The 18,300-nt window shown below is 43.5% G+C and overlaps 1 protein-coding gene across 1 annotated transcript in view; it reads right to left on the reverse strand.

Annotated features, from left to right (window-relative positions):
* The window catches only part of VPS35L (VPS35 endosomal protein sorting factor like), a 479,692-nt gene that overhangs the window by 94,651 nt on the left and 366,741 nt on the right, over positions 1-18,300 (reverse strand). Inside the window, exon 29 of the mRNA XM_078665104.1 lies at positions 10,428-10,546. Within this exon, the coding sequence (XP_078521230.1) occupies positions 10,428-10,546 (119 nt within the window). The remainder of the gene's footprint in view (positions 1-10,427; positions 10,547-18,300) is intronic.

Raw genomic sequence — 18,300 nt, forward strand, 5'->3', positions numbered from 1 at the left:
CATGCTCAGAGCATGATGCTGTTAGTTTAGGGCGAATTGAGTTTGTACAGCTGCAGAGAGCTGAATTGGCTCAAGGCACTTTACAAATACAGCAACGCTGTTCATGTTTTCGCCCTGTGAGAGCCCTACCATCGCTCATTATATCGATACGCGTTAACAGTGAAGGAGGTATCACTGTTAAGTGAGAGCGCGCGCCGCTCACTGACCTTGCACGAGGAAGCAGCGATTCCATGATATGGGATAATCATATTGGACTGAAAGTGCAGGCGCGTTGCGCACTTCACTGTAGTGCCATAAGGGGGCAGTGATGCTCTAGCAGGGACATGGCTGGAGTCCCTCATCTGAGCTTTCAGTAATGGACACCCCAGGGCGCTGCACCATCAGGACTCTGGTCTATTCATGGAGCCAGGCCTGCGGTGCACACTGGATGTGGATAGGGCTGCCAACCACCTGCTTCTCCAGTACCACTGCACTGCCTCTCCCTTTGGTATCTCATTACAGAGGCAGCTGGCCTGCACTAACTGCCTGGGGGACTAGTAGGGGCTGGAGTAGTAAGGTGTGCCGGGCCATAGTAAGGCAGGTCTCCCACTAGTTGGGGGTGCCACATGGCAGTACCGATGTGCAATGGCTGCGATTCTGTGAGTTGAAGTGCTGGACACAGGTGTCCCAGTACAGGGATACCAGCGCGGGATGCAGGCCAGCACACTGGCAGATGCCTGTGGTACCCAGTATTGGGGTGCACTTGCAAGCATGTGTGAGGAGGCGGTGCTTAGAACCCTAAAGGATACTGTGGGTAGGGTGGAAGTATATTGGAAGAATTGGGAGTGTTCCAGTATTGGGATAACAGGATACAGAGGGAAGGAAGAGCAGAGCTGTGTGCCCAAGTACTGTAATAACAGAGTACTGAGGTCAAGGTCGAGGTGCACTGGCAGAGCTGTGTGTCATAGTACTGCAATAACACAGGGTACTGCGGCAGGGCTTAGGTGCACTAGCAGAGTCCTGTACTGGAGGGTACTGCGACAGGGCTAAGGTGCACCGACAGACCCTTGTACATCCCTGTACTGGAGGGTACTGGGGCAGGGCCAAGGTGCACTGGCAGAGCCCTGTACAACCCTGTACTGGAGGGTACTGTTGCGGGGCTGAGGTGCATGGACAGGGCCGTGTACATCCCTGTACTGGAGGGTACTGGAGCAGGGCTGAGGTGCACAGCCCTGTACTGGAGGGTACAAGGGCAGGGCTGAGGTGCACTGCCAAAGCCCTGTACTGGAGGGTACTGGGACAGGGCTGGGGTGCACCGGCAGAGCTGGGAGCTCATCCCAGCCCCGAGGTACAGACAGTGCTCTTTGTCCTACGACGCCCTTTCCCCTGGCAGTTGAACAAGACACAACACACCTTAAATAAACTTGTTTTGACGAAGTTTGCTTCCCAGCAGCAGCCACCGTCGCCGAGGAGAGACTGCACCCTTGGAAGTCAGTTTCACTGTCTGGATTATTGGTGGGGCTCAGATCATATAAGCATTTAAAGAGGACAAGGGTACCCCATTAATGAAACCTGGGGTTGAGAGTACTTGTAAATATTACAATGGTTTTGGTGGCCTCAACGAGGTCCTGAGGGGATATTGTAAATTATGAAGTTAATTCATAAAATTGAGTCTGGAGGAAGGTCTCGGTTGAATACCATATAGGTCAATTTTATTAGAATTTAAACAGAAAATATATAAAAAAGTTTGTAATAGCGATAATAAATTTCTTATCAGGTGCTCACATATGTGACAAAAAAGTGCTCAAAGTGACTTTAGTGAATTAAAAAACATTTATATACATTTATATACAAAGATGTCACCACAAGGGTATTCCCACACAAATTATATACAATAAAAAATGGGGGAGTTTTTCCTTGAGTTTGTCGACGGCGTTTCGATCTAAGTTGGTTTAGATCATCATCAGGACGTGAGCTTCCCTGAAACTAATAATAAAATTAAATTTAGTCCTAAGGTATTGTACACAAGACCAAAAAATTACTTTGAGTGAGGAGGAGACATTGGAGGAATACTGCTTGTGGTTAAATAATAGCCAATCAGATCTCAAATTTACTTACAATTTTGATAGATACCAAATTGATTACTTGGATGTAACAATCAAATGTCACGAGCAACAACTGTACACTACCTTATTTAGGAAGCCCACTGAGCGGAACACGCTGCTACAGTATCAAAGTGCACATCCAAGGGCACTTAGGGACGGCCTACCCTATGGCCAGTTCCTTCGAATCAGACGAAATTGTAAATTAAAAAAAGATTTTTTTCAGGAAGCAGAAATTTTATGCTCTAAATTGATGACCAGAGGCTACCCCAGGAAGTTAGTACGGAGAGCTATGAAGCGTGCGTGGTACACGCATAGGGAACATCTGTTTGAGTATAAAAAAAGAGAGCCCTTAAATAGGATAACTTGTGTAACAACTTTCAATACTGTCAGTAATAAGATCTGTAAAGCCATTAAAAAACACTGGCCTGTTCTAGCCCCTCTTGAACTTGAGACAGGTATCCCTTTATTTTCCTTTAAAAGGGGTAATAACTTGAAAGATCATTTAGTGAGAGCTGCATGTTGTGAAAAAAATAAAAGTACAACTATAGAGACCTATCTAAATCTACCACCAATTATAGGGCACTATAAGTGTAACAATTGTACTGCATGCCTGCATGCCTGTTCACGAGCAATACGAAATGTTTTGAGTATGAAAACTGCAAGTATAATTTAAAATCTTTTACAAATTGCAACTCCAAAAATGTTGTGTATTGTATTCAATGCCCTTGCAAAAAATTGTATATCGGTCAGACTACGCAACAAATCAGGATGAGAATTTCTCAGCATCGGAGCAGAATACGATGCAAGGTACTTACTGCGCCCCTTGTTGAACACTATGTGGAACTTGGACATTCAGAAAATGATGTACTATGGCAAGTGATTGATCATGTTGTACCAAATGTGAGAGGAGGAAATCAGCAGACAATCTTGAACCGTCTTGAGTGTAAATGGATTTTTCTATGTAAAAGCATTGAAAAAGGACTTAACACTCTGGATCAATGGAATAGCTCTGGCTAAAGAAATAACTAACAGTTTAATCTTTATTTTTTTCCAAAATGTAAAAATTTTGATGATGGCTGCTATTGTATACTGTGTGTGTATATATATATATAAAAAATTTTTTAAAATACAAAGTACACTTATGTATACAAGACAATGTAGATTGGTACATTCTGTTCCTGTTTCCAGGCCAAAATGAATTAGCGGGACAGAAGAATTGTAACAATATGTGGCCCACTCCGATAATGGGATAATACTCTATCCGCCAGCCTGACAGACTGATAAAACAGATTTTGCGCGAATGACACCACCAGCTTACCCACATGTATCACTAAGATACTAGCGCGCTTGCGTGCAGCCAAACTTGGTCAACGCATGCGCTTCACAAACATCAAGGAAGCAAGAGAGTAGTGTGCGTAGGATACTAGTACGCATGCGCGAGGTTAGACGTAGCTGACGCATGCGTCTTATAAACATCACGGAAATAAGAGATTAGTGCTTGAAAGAACGCCAGACCGTAGAAGCTATCTGCGGCAACGGAGGGAACAGAACGTAGCGGTGTTTAAGTAAGTGCTGGAACCAATATTAAGATAGATACGTCTAGTCCCCGCATTTTTACTTCTAAACGTAACTGCCAGAAGACATGAACTTAACCGCCCTGTAATGTTTCTGACTAGCTCCCGCTTTTCCGAAGCCCTTGAACAACCGATGCGAGCAAATTGAATCCTCACATCTAATAACGTTTTCCTGCCACGGAAATCACACCTGGCCCAGGGAACACACGGGCTCTTCAACGCTAAAACATATAGAGGTAAAAATGCCTTATGATTGAATGCTAAGGTACAACCAAAAAAATATAAGTTACAAAAAAATTGTTTTCTGTTTCTTCTAGATAACGTTGTGGAAACGAAGACCCTAAATAACAACATTAAACTGTGCAATTTGTGGCGCTTACTGCATAAATCACGTGTAAGTGCTGAGTTTAAACTAATTTATCTGGGCCATTCACTGTACGTACCCTCCACAAACTGTAAATGTAATTATCACCCCCTTTTTAATTTTAAAAAGGCAGTTTTACGACATCGGCCTGATTTATTTTTCCTGCCGCCTAGGAACTAAAGTGTTTTTTCTCGAAGTAAGTTCAAAAGCATAGCAAAGCAAAGCGCGTAATCTAGCCTATAATAAAACTGGGTCTAGTACAATTGATTTCTATAACGACTAGAAATCAAAGACTTAAATAAGTCCTTAAAGACACTAAAGCGCGTAAATGAGTCTGTGACTGTCATTGCCAGCACGGCCCACTTTTGTGTGCAGCTATAGAAAAAAGGTTTTTCTAAGTAAGCGAGGGCAATTTAATAATGCCACACTTCTAGAATCATTACCTGGAGAATTTCAAAGTAATTTTTTGGTCTTGTGTACAATACCTTAGGACTAAATTTAATTTTATTATTAGTTTCAGGGAAGCTCACGTCCTGATGATGATCTAAACCAACTTAGATCGAAACGCCGTCGACAAACTCAAGGAAAAACTCCCCCATTTGTTATTGTATATAATTTGTGTGGGAATACCCTTGTGGTGACATCTTTGTATATAAATGTATATAAATGTTTTTTAATTCACTAAAGTCACTTTGAGCACTTTTTTGTCACATATGTGAGCACCTGATAAGAAATTTATTATCGCTATTACAAACTTTTTTATATATTTTCTGTTTAAATTCTAATAAAATTGACCTATATGGTATTCAACCGAGACCTTCCTCCAGACTCAATTTTATGAATTAACTTCATAATTTACAATATCCCCTCAGGACCTCGTTGAGGCCACCAAAACCATTGTAATATTTACAAGTACAGATCATATAAGCAGCTTCTTGAGGCAAGATGTCATACGTGTCCCAGGGTGTACCTTACCGACACGTGAGAGTCAATGCAAAGACCCAGCAATGGACAAACACGTCAGGCTCCAGAACCATGAATAAGCCACCGTTGTATTCGTTTTATATTGTGCTAAACATCCAACCAGCACTGGACTCCAAAGTTGCACTCCCTTCAACCCCGAAGGCAAGGAACACATATTAAAAAAAAAAGCAATGGCCATCAAAGTTACACGGCCGCGCAGGGGGCGAGGAAGCGCAGCAGCGAGGCAAACGCGCGCTGCTGCGCGTGCTAGCCACGGACGGGAATGGCGGAGCAAAGGCAGGACATGCGCCTGCCTTTGCCCAATCGCGTGCCTTTAAAAAAAAAACACGTGAAACCCAATGGCTGCCGGGAAAAGCAAAATCACACGCACGAGCGCGTGGTTAGCTTCTAAAACCCCTTACAAGAGGTCTCGCGCTGCGCGAGCAGGGCTGAGCACTGCAATGCTAGGCGCGAGACCTAAAAAGGAAGTGAAGAGGTATGATCAGTCAAGGACTCAACCTCCTCAGCAAACTATGGAAAAACAGAAAGAGTTACAAAATATAGTGCTAACCTTCCAAAAAGTGACTAAACCCAAGCAAACCGTTTGGTTACTAGCATGGGAGAAACAATACGTTTTCTAAACTAACCCTCACCCACCAAAAGGTCCCTTGGTGGCATGCTTCATTAGGTTCTTCCAGCCCCGCGGCGGGACGGGGCATGCTATGACCGACAGATACTTAGGAACACTTTTAAGTGAAGTAAAGTTTATGTGTTTGGTGTAAGAGTGGAAGAGTCAGAAGTGAGTGAATTAAAAAATAAGTGGAGAAACTAAACTTTAATGCTCCCTTTAGCTGGTATTAATAAAAATGGGGAATAAGGAGGAAAAAGTGCTTTAATGAGAACACGGGCAGCAGTGTTTTCTTGGGTGAGCAAGATGCTTTGACGAATGTGTGACTATAAGCCCTCCTCCCCATCTGTGCTGAAGCTCATGTGGTCCAATTAGGCAACCTAAAAAATTGTTAGTTAAGAAATGCGCATTCATTCTGTTATGAAAAACTTACCAAATAGGTATAGAATGAATGTATTGCACAGTGATTGTATATATTACTTTAGAGCACCCAATAGGCTAACCGTCTTGGCAATTGTCAGAGTGGTCATAGGGATCAATATACTGAAGCTTTACTTAACGATACCCGATGAATGTTTTCTGAACTCAGTTGCACTTTAAGGGATCAATATACCTGGTCCTGAAGAGAAGTTTAAGGGTAGGCTTCGAAACATGTCGGCAAGTGAGGGAACTGCTCATTAAAGCGCTTTCTGTTTTTCTATAGTTAAAGTATACACCAGGAAGATCGTTACTGAACGAAAGTAACTGGTTCTTCTGATGGATATTTCTCACCGCAGATTCTTCACCCTTAAACTAGATATCAGAGCAGTATCTCCTGCTGGGGGAGGGTCTGTGAGGAGGTCACAGACTAGAACATCTTGCAGGACAAAACAAGAGAGCTGCCCTTCCCATTAGACTTGGTTGTCAAAGTAGAAGCTTTTTTTAACGTGTGCACCAACGCCTATGTCACGCCCTGAAAGATGTCAAGAACAGGCATTCTGTGTGCTTATGCACTGGTGGCTGCATTAGCCATGTTGGAATGGGCTCTCAGACATTCCTGAGATTTCTTTTTGCCCAATGCATATCCGCTCTTAATGCAGAAAGCTATCCATCTTGACAGATTTGTCTTCTGTATTGCCTTCTCCTTCTTTGCCCTGGAGAACCCTACAAAAAGCTGATTGTACACCCAATGATCCTTAATACGAACAATGTAAAAGCTTAAAGCTTGCTTGGGGTCCAAGTCTAATCAATGGACTTACTCATTCTCTTTCGAGGGGAGAGGAGGGGCAAAGAACGCAGTGTGTGTGCTGGATAACCCAACATGGAAAAGGGCAAGAAGACCACCCAAGTCCTAAGCATAAGTTTGTCTGGAAAAAGTGCTGAAGGGTTGGTGCACCAATAGTGCCTTAAACTCACTAATGCGATAAGTTGAAATGACCACAATGAGGAAAACAGTTTTTGGAGTGAGCAGACACAACGTGCCGCTGTGCATAGGCTAAAAGGGAGTGTATAGGAGAAAAGTTTAAAAAATGTTTACGGTCCCACTATGGCATCACAAATGGTTTGGGAGGAAACATGTGCGTCAAACCTTTAATAATTCAAATCAGGTGATTTAAACAGTTGGTCTAGAGAACGCAAATATGCTGAAAGGGTTAGCAGCCTTTTAATAGTGTCAAAAGCAAGGTCCTATTGAGCCAAAAACAGACAAAAAAACAATTCAATAGTTGACAGTTTGGCTTGCAAAGTGTCCTTCTTGCGGTCCCCATTGTATATGTACTTTGTAGAGGGATTCCAGGCAGCAAGGATGACATTTACATTCTCAGGTGGTGGATGATCAAACACAGTCAACTACAGCTGCTCAATCTCAATGCATGGACGTGTAAATTGAGCGGTTTCAGGTGCAGAACCCTGCCCTTCTGATGGGGAAAAAGGACCCTCCCGAAGTGAAAGCCTGATCGGAGGGCAGACGCTCATGCCCAAATGGTGGTGCCGGCTACCACATTCTCCTGGCCCAGCATGGATCCAATAGGATGACTTTATAAGGACATCCATAGAGACCTCATACTCAAGGTCCAAGCTCCAACTGTATAACTTCAAACCACAACATTCCCGACATCAACTTACATTCTAGGATACATAATGAACCCCTAGCAACAAAGCAAACAATAGAACACCACTTCCCCCTTTACAACACCCAAAAAAAAGATAAATGATGCAAAACAAACACAATCCTGTCAACGAAATACCTAGGAAGTATAAACATTAAGGGACAGTGTTAAACACAATCCTGTAAGTGAAGAGGAACCTCTTTCACTCTACTGGATTTTCTCCCTTCTACGTGTGTAGTAGGGACCTCTTCCCCATACACATCTTGCGGTTGCCTTTTGACAATTCTGTTGAGGTTCCAAACTCTGATCATGGGTTTTGACTGCATTACCCAAAAGCTTGATGACCTTCATGGGCTGCCAAAACTTGGATTTACCCACACTTAATGTTGGTAGTTTAACCCTAACCCAGTCACCAACACCCGTTTTCTTCACAGCCTTCCTCAAATCAAAGCACTCTTTTGCATTTTCTTCAACAATCACTCTTTCCATCCTCATCCCACTGGACAGTCCACACCGCTCCCAGCCTCCTTCCTTCTAGAAGTGACCCAGAACAGAATCACCTCAGTGCTGGCCAGTCTCCTCTTGAATAACCGGAAGGGCGCAACTCCTGTAGAGGAGTGTGGGGTGAACCTGTACTCACACACTTTTGTCTTTACAGCTTCTTCCCAGTCATTTCCCGAGACCAACGATAACTACATTGCTTCCTTAAGAACTTTTACAAACCTTTCAATCACGCCATTGCATTCAGGATGATACAACGCAGCCCGCTTGTGTTTGATGCCTCTCTCGCTCAAGAACTCTTCAACCACCAGAGAGGTAAATTGAACACCATTGTCAGACAATATCGAGCCTGGAAACACTTCCCTCTCAAACAGGTCCTCCAGAAAGTTAATTACAGCACCAGATTAAACAGAATTAACGATCTTAACTTCTGGCCATCTGGAAAACATGTCAAGGCAGACTAGAACATAACTATCTTGAGACCTCAACTTAACTGGACCTAAAATGTCTACAGCTATGTCCACCCACGGACCACTCGCTTGTTCTCTGATAACCATAGGATGTTTCAGGAACTAGTGGGACTGGATGCCCCGCAGTCCCAAAATAGCCCGGATTCCACGTACATGGGACAGCGGGAGACCCCGACACAGGATGGCACGATACATGATGACCCACCATAGAGAAGGGGTGGCATAGGCCCAATTTTTCATTTACGCTTTTCTCCTTCATTCCTAGACCCGGCAGCAAGGGGGGGGAAGGGGGGGGAGTTTGGGGAGGGGATGGGGGGGGGGGGGACGGGTGAGTTCCTATGTTGTTTAATATTGGTTTTCCCTTCTTTTTGTGAACAAAGTTATTGGGCGAAGGGTGGATACGGCGCACTTCATTATCCTTGCCGTGGTTCAGAGACTGGCCAAATCCCGGCCGTAACGGACAGATTCTCATTCAAGCCGCGATTATGATCCAAGTTGTCAGACTCAATTGAGTGCATATCCATGGTGCTTTGCATTGATATCCGTATGTAATTTTGCTACGCAACTTTTGTTGAATAAAGGTTTTGGAGAAAAAAATAAAAAAAATAAAAAAAACAAAAAAAAACCATAGGATGTGTCCTACAGTTTAGTATTTTGTCACTACGTGCACACTGGGAGCAATCTCGCACCACTCTCTCAATGTGCACATCCATGGCAGGCCACCAGTAGGCCTCTCTGATCCTTTATTTGGTTTTAGCAATGCCCATATGACGTGCATGAGCATTGGCCACAAGTTTATCTCTCAAATCTCCAGGCACCACTTTCCCGCTACCACGCATAAGTAAACCATTAAACACAGCCAGCTCATCATTAACAAACCAAACACCTTTGAGCTGCTCACCACAATCTTGCTTCTCACCCCATCCTTCACGTACTTTGACCATCACCCGTTGTAAAGTCGAATCAGCATTCAGGCTTTTTCTCCAACCACAGAATGTTACACACTATTGGAAATATTGTAAGCAATAAAAAACAGTATTTTGGGGCTCGGAGATAAGTGGTGGAGAAAAAGTAACTGGGAGTAGGAGAGGAGCAGCGCTATTTATACTCTAGGGTGAGGACACTTCTGATTGGTGCTGCAAGGTGCCTCTGCGAGACACGTGGAAATAAAAAGGCTTCCTGGATCCTTGACTTTTCAGGTGGATTTTTTCTGAGTAAGTATCTACAGAATAATGTTCATTTAACTGAAAATACAGGCATACCCTTAATGTAATGCCAAAGTGATGGGTCTGCAGTTTCCATTCGAATAGCTCCTTATTTTACAGTGATCCGGCATCTACCAGCAGGGATCAGACCATCTCGCCTACGCCATTAGTCATATAATTAAATAGCAGGCATACAATTGCAGTTAAGGCAGCCTCTTCTGATGAGTAAATGCATTTGCAACGATAAGTAATACAAAAACAAGACAGCGAATTCAATTTTGCCTCAGAATAAACTGCAAAGCTAATTTGGAACAAACGCGCTGCATGAGCACATGAAATCCTTTAATGGCGACAACAGGACGAGGAAAAATCAATTTGAATTCAGAACAAAAGCCGAACCATAAAAGGCCTGCGGCTTTGCAAATGTTTACTCTCGTTCCCTGGGGAGTGCTCCTCTGTGAGCTAAAACCGCGGCTGTTTATTCAGTTGTGCAAGTAAAAAAACACAATGATGTTTCTATGTCAATATGCAAGTCATGCAAAACTCCATACCTCATCCTTCCCCAGGACCTTCAGATGGTCCAAGACCTGTCCTATCACCGTCTCACACAGCCTGTTTATTTCACTCAGGAACTTGGTGTCTCCGCCATAAAGATTGTCATTGGAATCAACTGAAAAAGACAACATTTTGATATGAGAGATGAAGCACTGTTGCCTTCTGACAGCAAATGAGATCACAGTGAACTTATAGCAGACTCATACAGATCGCCGAGGTATATCTTGTTCGTCCAGGTTCTTGGTCTGGCGTTAGCAAAAATTGGGTTCATTTTAGTAGAATTATACCCATAATACACTTACTTTCAGATAGCTCTCGTCATCCATTTGTCTGATCTTGTGTCATTCGGGTTTCTCTTCTGCCCATTACAGCATGGGGCAGTGGGTCAGCCTCCTTCAGCAGCTGGCTAACTTCAATGAGTGAGGGCATTCTGCCCTTTCATACACAAATTAATTCCCTCAAGCGTGAAGGACTACTATGCTAATGAGTGTTTTTTTAAACCAAAAAGATTTCTGTTTTAGCCGATGTTTTCCCCTTTTTTTTTAGCTTGATGAGGGCCGGATTGATGGGCATCCCCAACGTAGATTTGCAAAAACAATGACAATACACTGACAAAGCCAAGCGGCTGGCGGCCAGCTCAGACATCCTGGCTTTGCCAATGCTTGTTAATTTGTGTCCAGGTTGCAGGTCGTGATCACCTGCACTCATTTTTGAGAGGAACGGCTGCTTTTCCATCCTTGGACCCAGAGCAAGAAAGTGAAAGGTAGAATAAGTAGACATGTGGAGGAAGAGAAAGGCAGAAGCACAATCCCAAAGGAACTAAACAATCATGAAAAACAACCTGGTAGTGTGAGATGGAAGGGGGTGGAAAAAAGAGGCATGAGGCTGACTCAAGATTGGGCAACCTTGGTAATCAACAAAAGAGAGGGGCGCCCAAGAAAAACTCGGAGCCCCACCATTATTTTATTGTTATCTTTTCATGTATTTATTTTGCAAATTAAGCACCATCTTTGTAGACGGGTCCTGACCACTTGCCGACAGCAAGAAAGATGAGTGTGTGCGAACAAAGGACAATTAGCATGCATAGACACCAGAACAGGCACACACACAAACAGCAGCATGGAAAAGACACATAAAACCCAAGACCCACTCCCCACAAATGTTCAAAAGAGGGCAAAACTTCATTTAACTAATGCAAATGTGCTCTCTATAGAGAACGTCATCTCGTCCCTTGCCAGTTATGCCATCAAAGAGTGATTGACGCAGGTTCACAGAGCTTTTTACAGCATTGCAAATGAAAGAGTTTACATACTTGTATAATGTCAAGGTTTCTGGCAAAGAACTGGTCTGTAGACATTTATGGAACACACGAATTACCTGCCTGCACCATTCCATCACAAACATGCAAATAGTGACCATCCTGACCAATCTGACAGAGGACGGGAACAGTAGATAAAATCACACTCTTTCATCTTCAATGATGATCAAAAACAATCCTCGAGAAGCACTTTACGCGGAGAAACAGATGCCGATGGGAACCTTAGATCAATGCTTAAATTGTGCTAGTGTTTTCCTGCGCTCGCCACCAGCACTTATTTCTTAACATTAGCACAATTTTATGACAGTGGCCTGGAATAAACCTAATTGTCACTTTTGAGGGAGTGTGATGTTTTGCAGGTAGCGTCGGAATTGGCATCTCGTAGGGCTGCCAGGGTCAGTAGATGGTGCCAGATGCAGTGGGCTTCTGAGAAATATCACAAGCCTTGCCGCTTATTTATTATAGCCCGCTACTGAGGGCTACAACGGTTGTTAAAGGCCCGAACCCGAATTATAAGGCCTACAATGAGGAAGAGGGCCTTTAACAACCGGTATAGCCAGAGGCAGAAGGGCTATAAGGCTATTAGAACATTCCACCCACTGAGGTTAGAATGATCTCAACTGAAAAGGGAGAAACATGAAGACAAACATTGGAATGTTGGAGCTCCGGGCTGGTACCAGCCATTATCCCCTTTGGTATCGCTTTGTTCGCCCTAAGTTGGCAGGGTATGCCCAGACGTGGGTCCCTTGCTCACATTGGCACTGGATTCAAGATAGCCTGGCTGATGAGGGTTATGAACCCGATACCGGTCCCAGGATGCTTGTTTCCGGTCCAGGGAAGACATGGTTTGGCAGTTCGGGCTGGACTGTTCCCATGAGGCACAGGGTCAGACTGATTTCCATATGGCCATGTCTGAACTGGGGTGGAGGAGGGAGCTAAAGAATGGTGAAGGATTAAACCCAGATCAGTTGACTGGGGGAGAGTGTTCGATTTGCTCAAACGCTCCGTCCATCATTCCCTTTGGTATCACCAACCATTATAAGCCACGTGATACTCCATTGTCTTCAATAGCGCTCTCACCATTCCAATATTCTAATATAGCCTTCTAGCCCGATGTAGCAGGCTATACCGGCTATTAAAGGCCTTCTTCGGCTCAGGCCTTTAACAAGGGAGCAGGATTTTAATAGCCAGCATAGCCCAGCTACGAAGGGCTATAAGGCTATTAGAACATGCTTGTGACGGAGCTGTTCCGTCACGGCCCCGCCCGCTCAATAGAACGCGCCGCGCAGGCGCGCCGAGCGGGTTGTGACGGAACCGCTCCGTCACAGCACAGCCCACCCGAGGCTTGTGACGGAGTGGTTCCGTCATGAGCATGGGAGGGGTTAATAATAGGTCCGAATGTAGTCCTTGCAAGCAATGGAAGCAAGCCTGATCTAGGCAGAAGGGCTTTGGGAATACGTTTGATTTTCTACCATGAAAAGTCTGGGGGAAAGAGGGCCAATTGGTGCATTTTTTAGCATACTTTTTACATAGATTTAGTAAAAGTGCAAATTGTGCAGGAAATCCTGAAGGTGCAATCTTTCTCCCAGGTTTCATTGTGCACCGGGCAAACTTGACTTTCCACAAGGGTTTTTAAAGGGGCTCAATCCTCAAAATTAGTTTAAAAAACATAAGGGCGACTTGAATTTTTCAGTGACATGCCCTGGAGAATCGGATAAAAGGCTACAGGCTTTATTATAGTACAAATGGCATGGGAACGCAGATCGAAATATCCTCGTATCATCATTATTCAAAAACGATAAACAGCATCTTCATGCATTCCTCAATTCAGACTATTTGCACTCAGATATTAGCCTGAAATATATTTTGCAACTGCAGTTGTTTTACTCCTAAATATAAGTTTCTCAGTTAATTAAAAATGCTATAATTTCGCTGTCAAATATATTTTTCCATTTTTTTCTAGATAAGTTAGTTTTTCCACAAACATCAGCATGTTCATTTCTGAAAATAGGGTATTTTTGCCTGGAAATTACAAGTTACATTGCTTCAACTACAGGTAATGACCAGATTCTTGAAAGTGTTGCTAGGAAGAAAAAGGGTGGGCGGAGGTCTACGACACTGAAGGGAATACCACATCCCCCCCACCCGCTTCATAATGTGCATGGCTCATTTTTGATGCGAAGTGGGTGTACATGGGATTGTGTTGGGATGCATTACAAATGAGTGACTAGTAACGAATTTAGAAAAATGTGCCTTTGCCTCTAGTGTTTTCTGCTACCTTGGTACCCCAGTTGAGGCCTACACTTGGTCTGTTTTGGATAAACTGCAGCCCAGCCTGCGCGACACTGAAGATGGAATGAACAATGCAAGAGACAGGATACCATAGTCAAATGTATTCCAGGTAGCAGATCTACAGCTTTCCTCTTCCTTGATCCCCAATATCTCTTTCACAACTGGTAACTTACTCTAGTATTCCATTTGACCTCCAGCAACATACACACACACTCACCCACATCACCAAACACACATTTATATAGCACTTAGTTAATATCCTCGACTAGCCGTTCAAGGTATGTCCAGGAGCGTAACTTTTGTCAGTGAGATTCAGGAGGTGTGAATCTCAATTTTTCTAACTAAAAATGCAGTGGGCTGCAGTTTGGAGGTATGAGATGACCAAGGTGGGGCATGGGCTGTTTCCATGAGGAACAAGGTCAGCACTGATTTGCATTAGGTGGGCCTCCATCTAGAGTGGCACAATGGCAAAACACAAAGGGTTGGAATTCAACGCCAAGCGATTGTCACTGGTTAGACTATTTACAAGCGTTCATCCAGTCACCTCTGCGTATTTGATTGCCAGTAGTTTGCCTGGAAACCTGAGACTGGTGCAGCTTTCCAATGTTTGTGAATTTTTAAAAAGGGTGCGTTTGCACCCTTCAGAGTATTTCTATTGAGGCAGATTTACAATTTTTTTTGTATACCTGTCACTATACACATTTAAGTATTAGCTCCATAAATGAACCATTTAAAAGCTATTAGTGAAATGAGGATGAGAAAAATCAAGAGGTACATAACAGACCCAATAAACGGCCCCCAGACCGTCAACAACCAAGTCAAGAATCCCCCACCTCCCTCGCAGCCTCTTTGCTCCTACTCGCCCCACTTGAGCCTGGTAGTTCTCCCTGTACAGCACAACGACCTGGAGTCCCTGCCCTGGGACCACTTGTTTTAAATGTACTTTGATCGCACACACTCTTGTTTGTCTCTGCTACGAGAAGCCTTGATGATGGTCATACTGGTGCATGTAGGCAGGACTCCAAATTTTCATCCTCACCTTTTATAAAGCATTTTATTAAGTGACTGACGACCCCATGTACTAAGCCTGAGTTGCAATTAGAGGTGTGTGCACCAGCAAATTAAAAGAGCGTGCCAAGCCAGTGATCTAGCTTAGTTCTAAGAGCCCATGAACGATACAATCAATACAACCTTTTAGCTTGTATATCCTACAACAAACAATGCAAAAGTATTATCCAGTCTCTTTCAAATTTAAAAAAGTGTCATGTTTAACATGACGAAGAGTTTCACCTCAGAACATCAGATTATATCACTGCATATAATCTGATGTACTGAGGTGAAACTCTTCTGCATGTTAAACATTACACTTTTTTAAATTTTAAAGAGACTGGATAATACTTTTGCAGACATTTATTGAAAGTGATAGCTTTAAACATGATTTTAGAAACATAAACGGCTCCCCTCCCAAACAACAATGCCATTGGTGAACTAAAAGGCAAGTCTGTAGTCATGTAAACTCTAAACATGGACTAGAGGCCTATTGATGGAGCAATATTGCAGTCCATTTAATCAAGCACAAGGGGTGTTTGTACAGCGCACATCCTGAACACAAGTTTTTAAAAGTGTCTCATGTGTAATAATAAATAAAAAGGAGACCGTGAAATACATTTTTTGCCTAGGATCACACAATTTGGACAAGTAGGTAAGCCAATATTTATTCTAGGTTATCAGGTTTCACATTTTGAAACTGAGCCACCAGATGTATAGCTCTGTGGCTCTCCCTGCTTTATTTCAAAGGTCACTATATTGTGTTTGAAAATATAGCAGAAAAACCGACCCATACATAGCAGACCGGACTCGGGCCCCCAGACCCAACTACCAGGACAAGTATGAAATTATTTGGAGGATGTCGTTTCCCAAACACCTCCCTGAAGCCACGTCCCTGGTATGTCGAACATTAACAAACTCCCCCTCCTCTATTTGAACGTATTGTGTTTCTTGGGGTTCACTCCTCGTTGTGGCAGAGGCCTTCCTCTTTGGGTTGCTCTGCACTCTAATAAACTCAACTTATAACAACCAGGCGCTTGCACAAAGCTCCTATTACTAGCTAGAGCCCCACAACAAGCAAAGCATTGTCTGGCTTCATACGCACATGTTCTACTGCTGCCATGTGGACGGCTGAGGCTGCTATGCCAAGACCAGAAGAACATATCCTGCCACTGGTATCTCAAGCAGATGACGCACCACACCAGCAGGGTCATCATGAGGAGTTATGTATGCACCAAGACACTGAAAGCGGGAGCTGAGGCAAAGTACCACCATCTCCACGCTTACGAGTGCCACGTGCAGCGGTGAACCGCAAAATTATGAGGATTCATAAAAAAACTGACGAGGGGTCGGTCCCCAAGTCTCCCATATCTCACAGACATTCATTGGCCTTGGACTGAATGGGGCCCCCCTGAAGGGCTATGGACCAGGTATAGGGTTAGGGGCGAGGGTCTTCAGCGTCAGGGGCATGCATTAGGGTCAACTGGCTGCCATTTTGTAGTCTTCCTCCACTAAGCACGGTCTCACGTTCGGTTCTGGGAGGGCAGACTCTTTCCTCCCCCAGCAGATGGTATTGCAGTGTCCGGGAACCAACCCTGTCAGCGACACTAGTAGAGTTTTGTGCATATCACGTTTTATCCCATCGTTCCGGCAGTTGAGTCGTTTCACCCCTCTTAGTCAAGACACTCACTATTAAGATGTCGGAAGAGCAGGAATATCCCTTGCACTTTGACTTGCACGAGCGCGGATGAAATGGGTCTATTTGACACTATGGTTGGTGAAATGAAATCTTTATTCATTACACTTTGGAGGACTCGTGCTGCCTGGGAGCGCAGGCATTATTTGCAGTCAGATAATGGAGCGTCCCAATCTATTTTTAGTTATTTAATGCTGCGCACGAAGCACGAGTGAAACCGATAGGAGGCTCGAACACAGCAGCTGCGAGTAGATTTTTGAAATTCAGCAGCTATTGAATGTACACTCCGGTAAACACGGTCATCCGAAACCGTGTTGCGAATTTAAGTGTATTAAACAAGTGAGAAGCAGCTGAACTTATTTACCTGTAATCCCCGCACCCACCAAACTGGGCCAAGCCAGGCCCAACCGAACCTCCTTTTAGGTCAGCAGCGGAAGGAATAGGGGGGCTCATGGAAAACCACCAAACTGAAATTTCTGAATTGTGATGCTTGTAATTTTGATATGTTGGATTTTTAAGAGATTGGATTGGAACCTTTATTCTTATTATAAATGTTATTATCGCCTTTTGCTTTGTCGCTTTAATGCCATTTAGCATGAGAAATTTGTACAAAGCACTGCAGTTTATTTGTTGCGCTTTATTTTAAATATGAATTTGCTTAGTTTTAATTCTGATGCTGAATGCGATGCTTTATTAGACTAGGTTAGATGAATTTTGCACGGACACTATTTAGACAATTTGTATTCATTAGTATCACTTAAGTGGAGTTTTTTAAATTTATTCTATTAAAGATGGAAAAATCAAAAACAAAATGTAGGAGGCTGTATCTTTCTCAATTAAAAAAAAAATACACCATGCTGGCAGTGATGAGTACCTTAAAGGCAGCCTGAAGTGCCCCTGTGGTGAAGAAATTGATAGATGCACAGACCCTTTTTCGCTGCAGTGATGAAGAATGCTGCACAAACTATTGAGCTATCATTAGGTACTCGGTGACATAAATATATTTATTCACTCGTTACCTGGCGGACAAGAAGCTTCTGTGCTTCCTTTAATCAATCAATCATTTGTAAAGCGCAGCACTGTCACCCCAATCAGGGCACTGATAGTGACACATGGTGCCAATAAAAGGCAAATCTTTCAAAAAGTTCTAGATTCTAGTCTAATGCTTGGGACAGGGTTCAGCTAAGAAATCCGTGGGAAGGAGTTAGAAAGAACACATCACAGGGTCCCTTGTAACTGTGGAAACAAGCAAACGCCAATAGGTCTAGGCTTTAAATGGATGAGCTACTGGAATTTCCAATGCTTGTTTACAATGACATGCAAATGCATGCATCAAGACGCAAAATCAGGAATGCCAAGCAATCTTGTAATGGATTCCGTATTACTGGAAACCCATTCAAAGATCGCCACAATGCATCACGATGCATGTAACTCTTTGGAAACGTGCAACATGATGTGTGAGCATGCATGTGTCATGATACAACCAACATTTCGTTTTTTTCGAATTTATTCATTC

Source organism: Lissotriton helveticus, chromosome 10, assembly GCF_964261635.1.
Source record: "Lissotriton helveticus chromosome 10, aLisHel1.1, whole genome shotgun sequence".
Taxonomy (NCBI): Eukaryota; Metazoa; Chordata; class Amphibia; order Caudata; family Salamandridae; genus Lissotriton; species Lissotriton helveticus.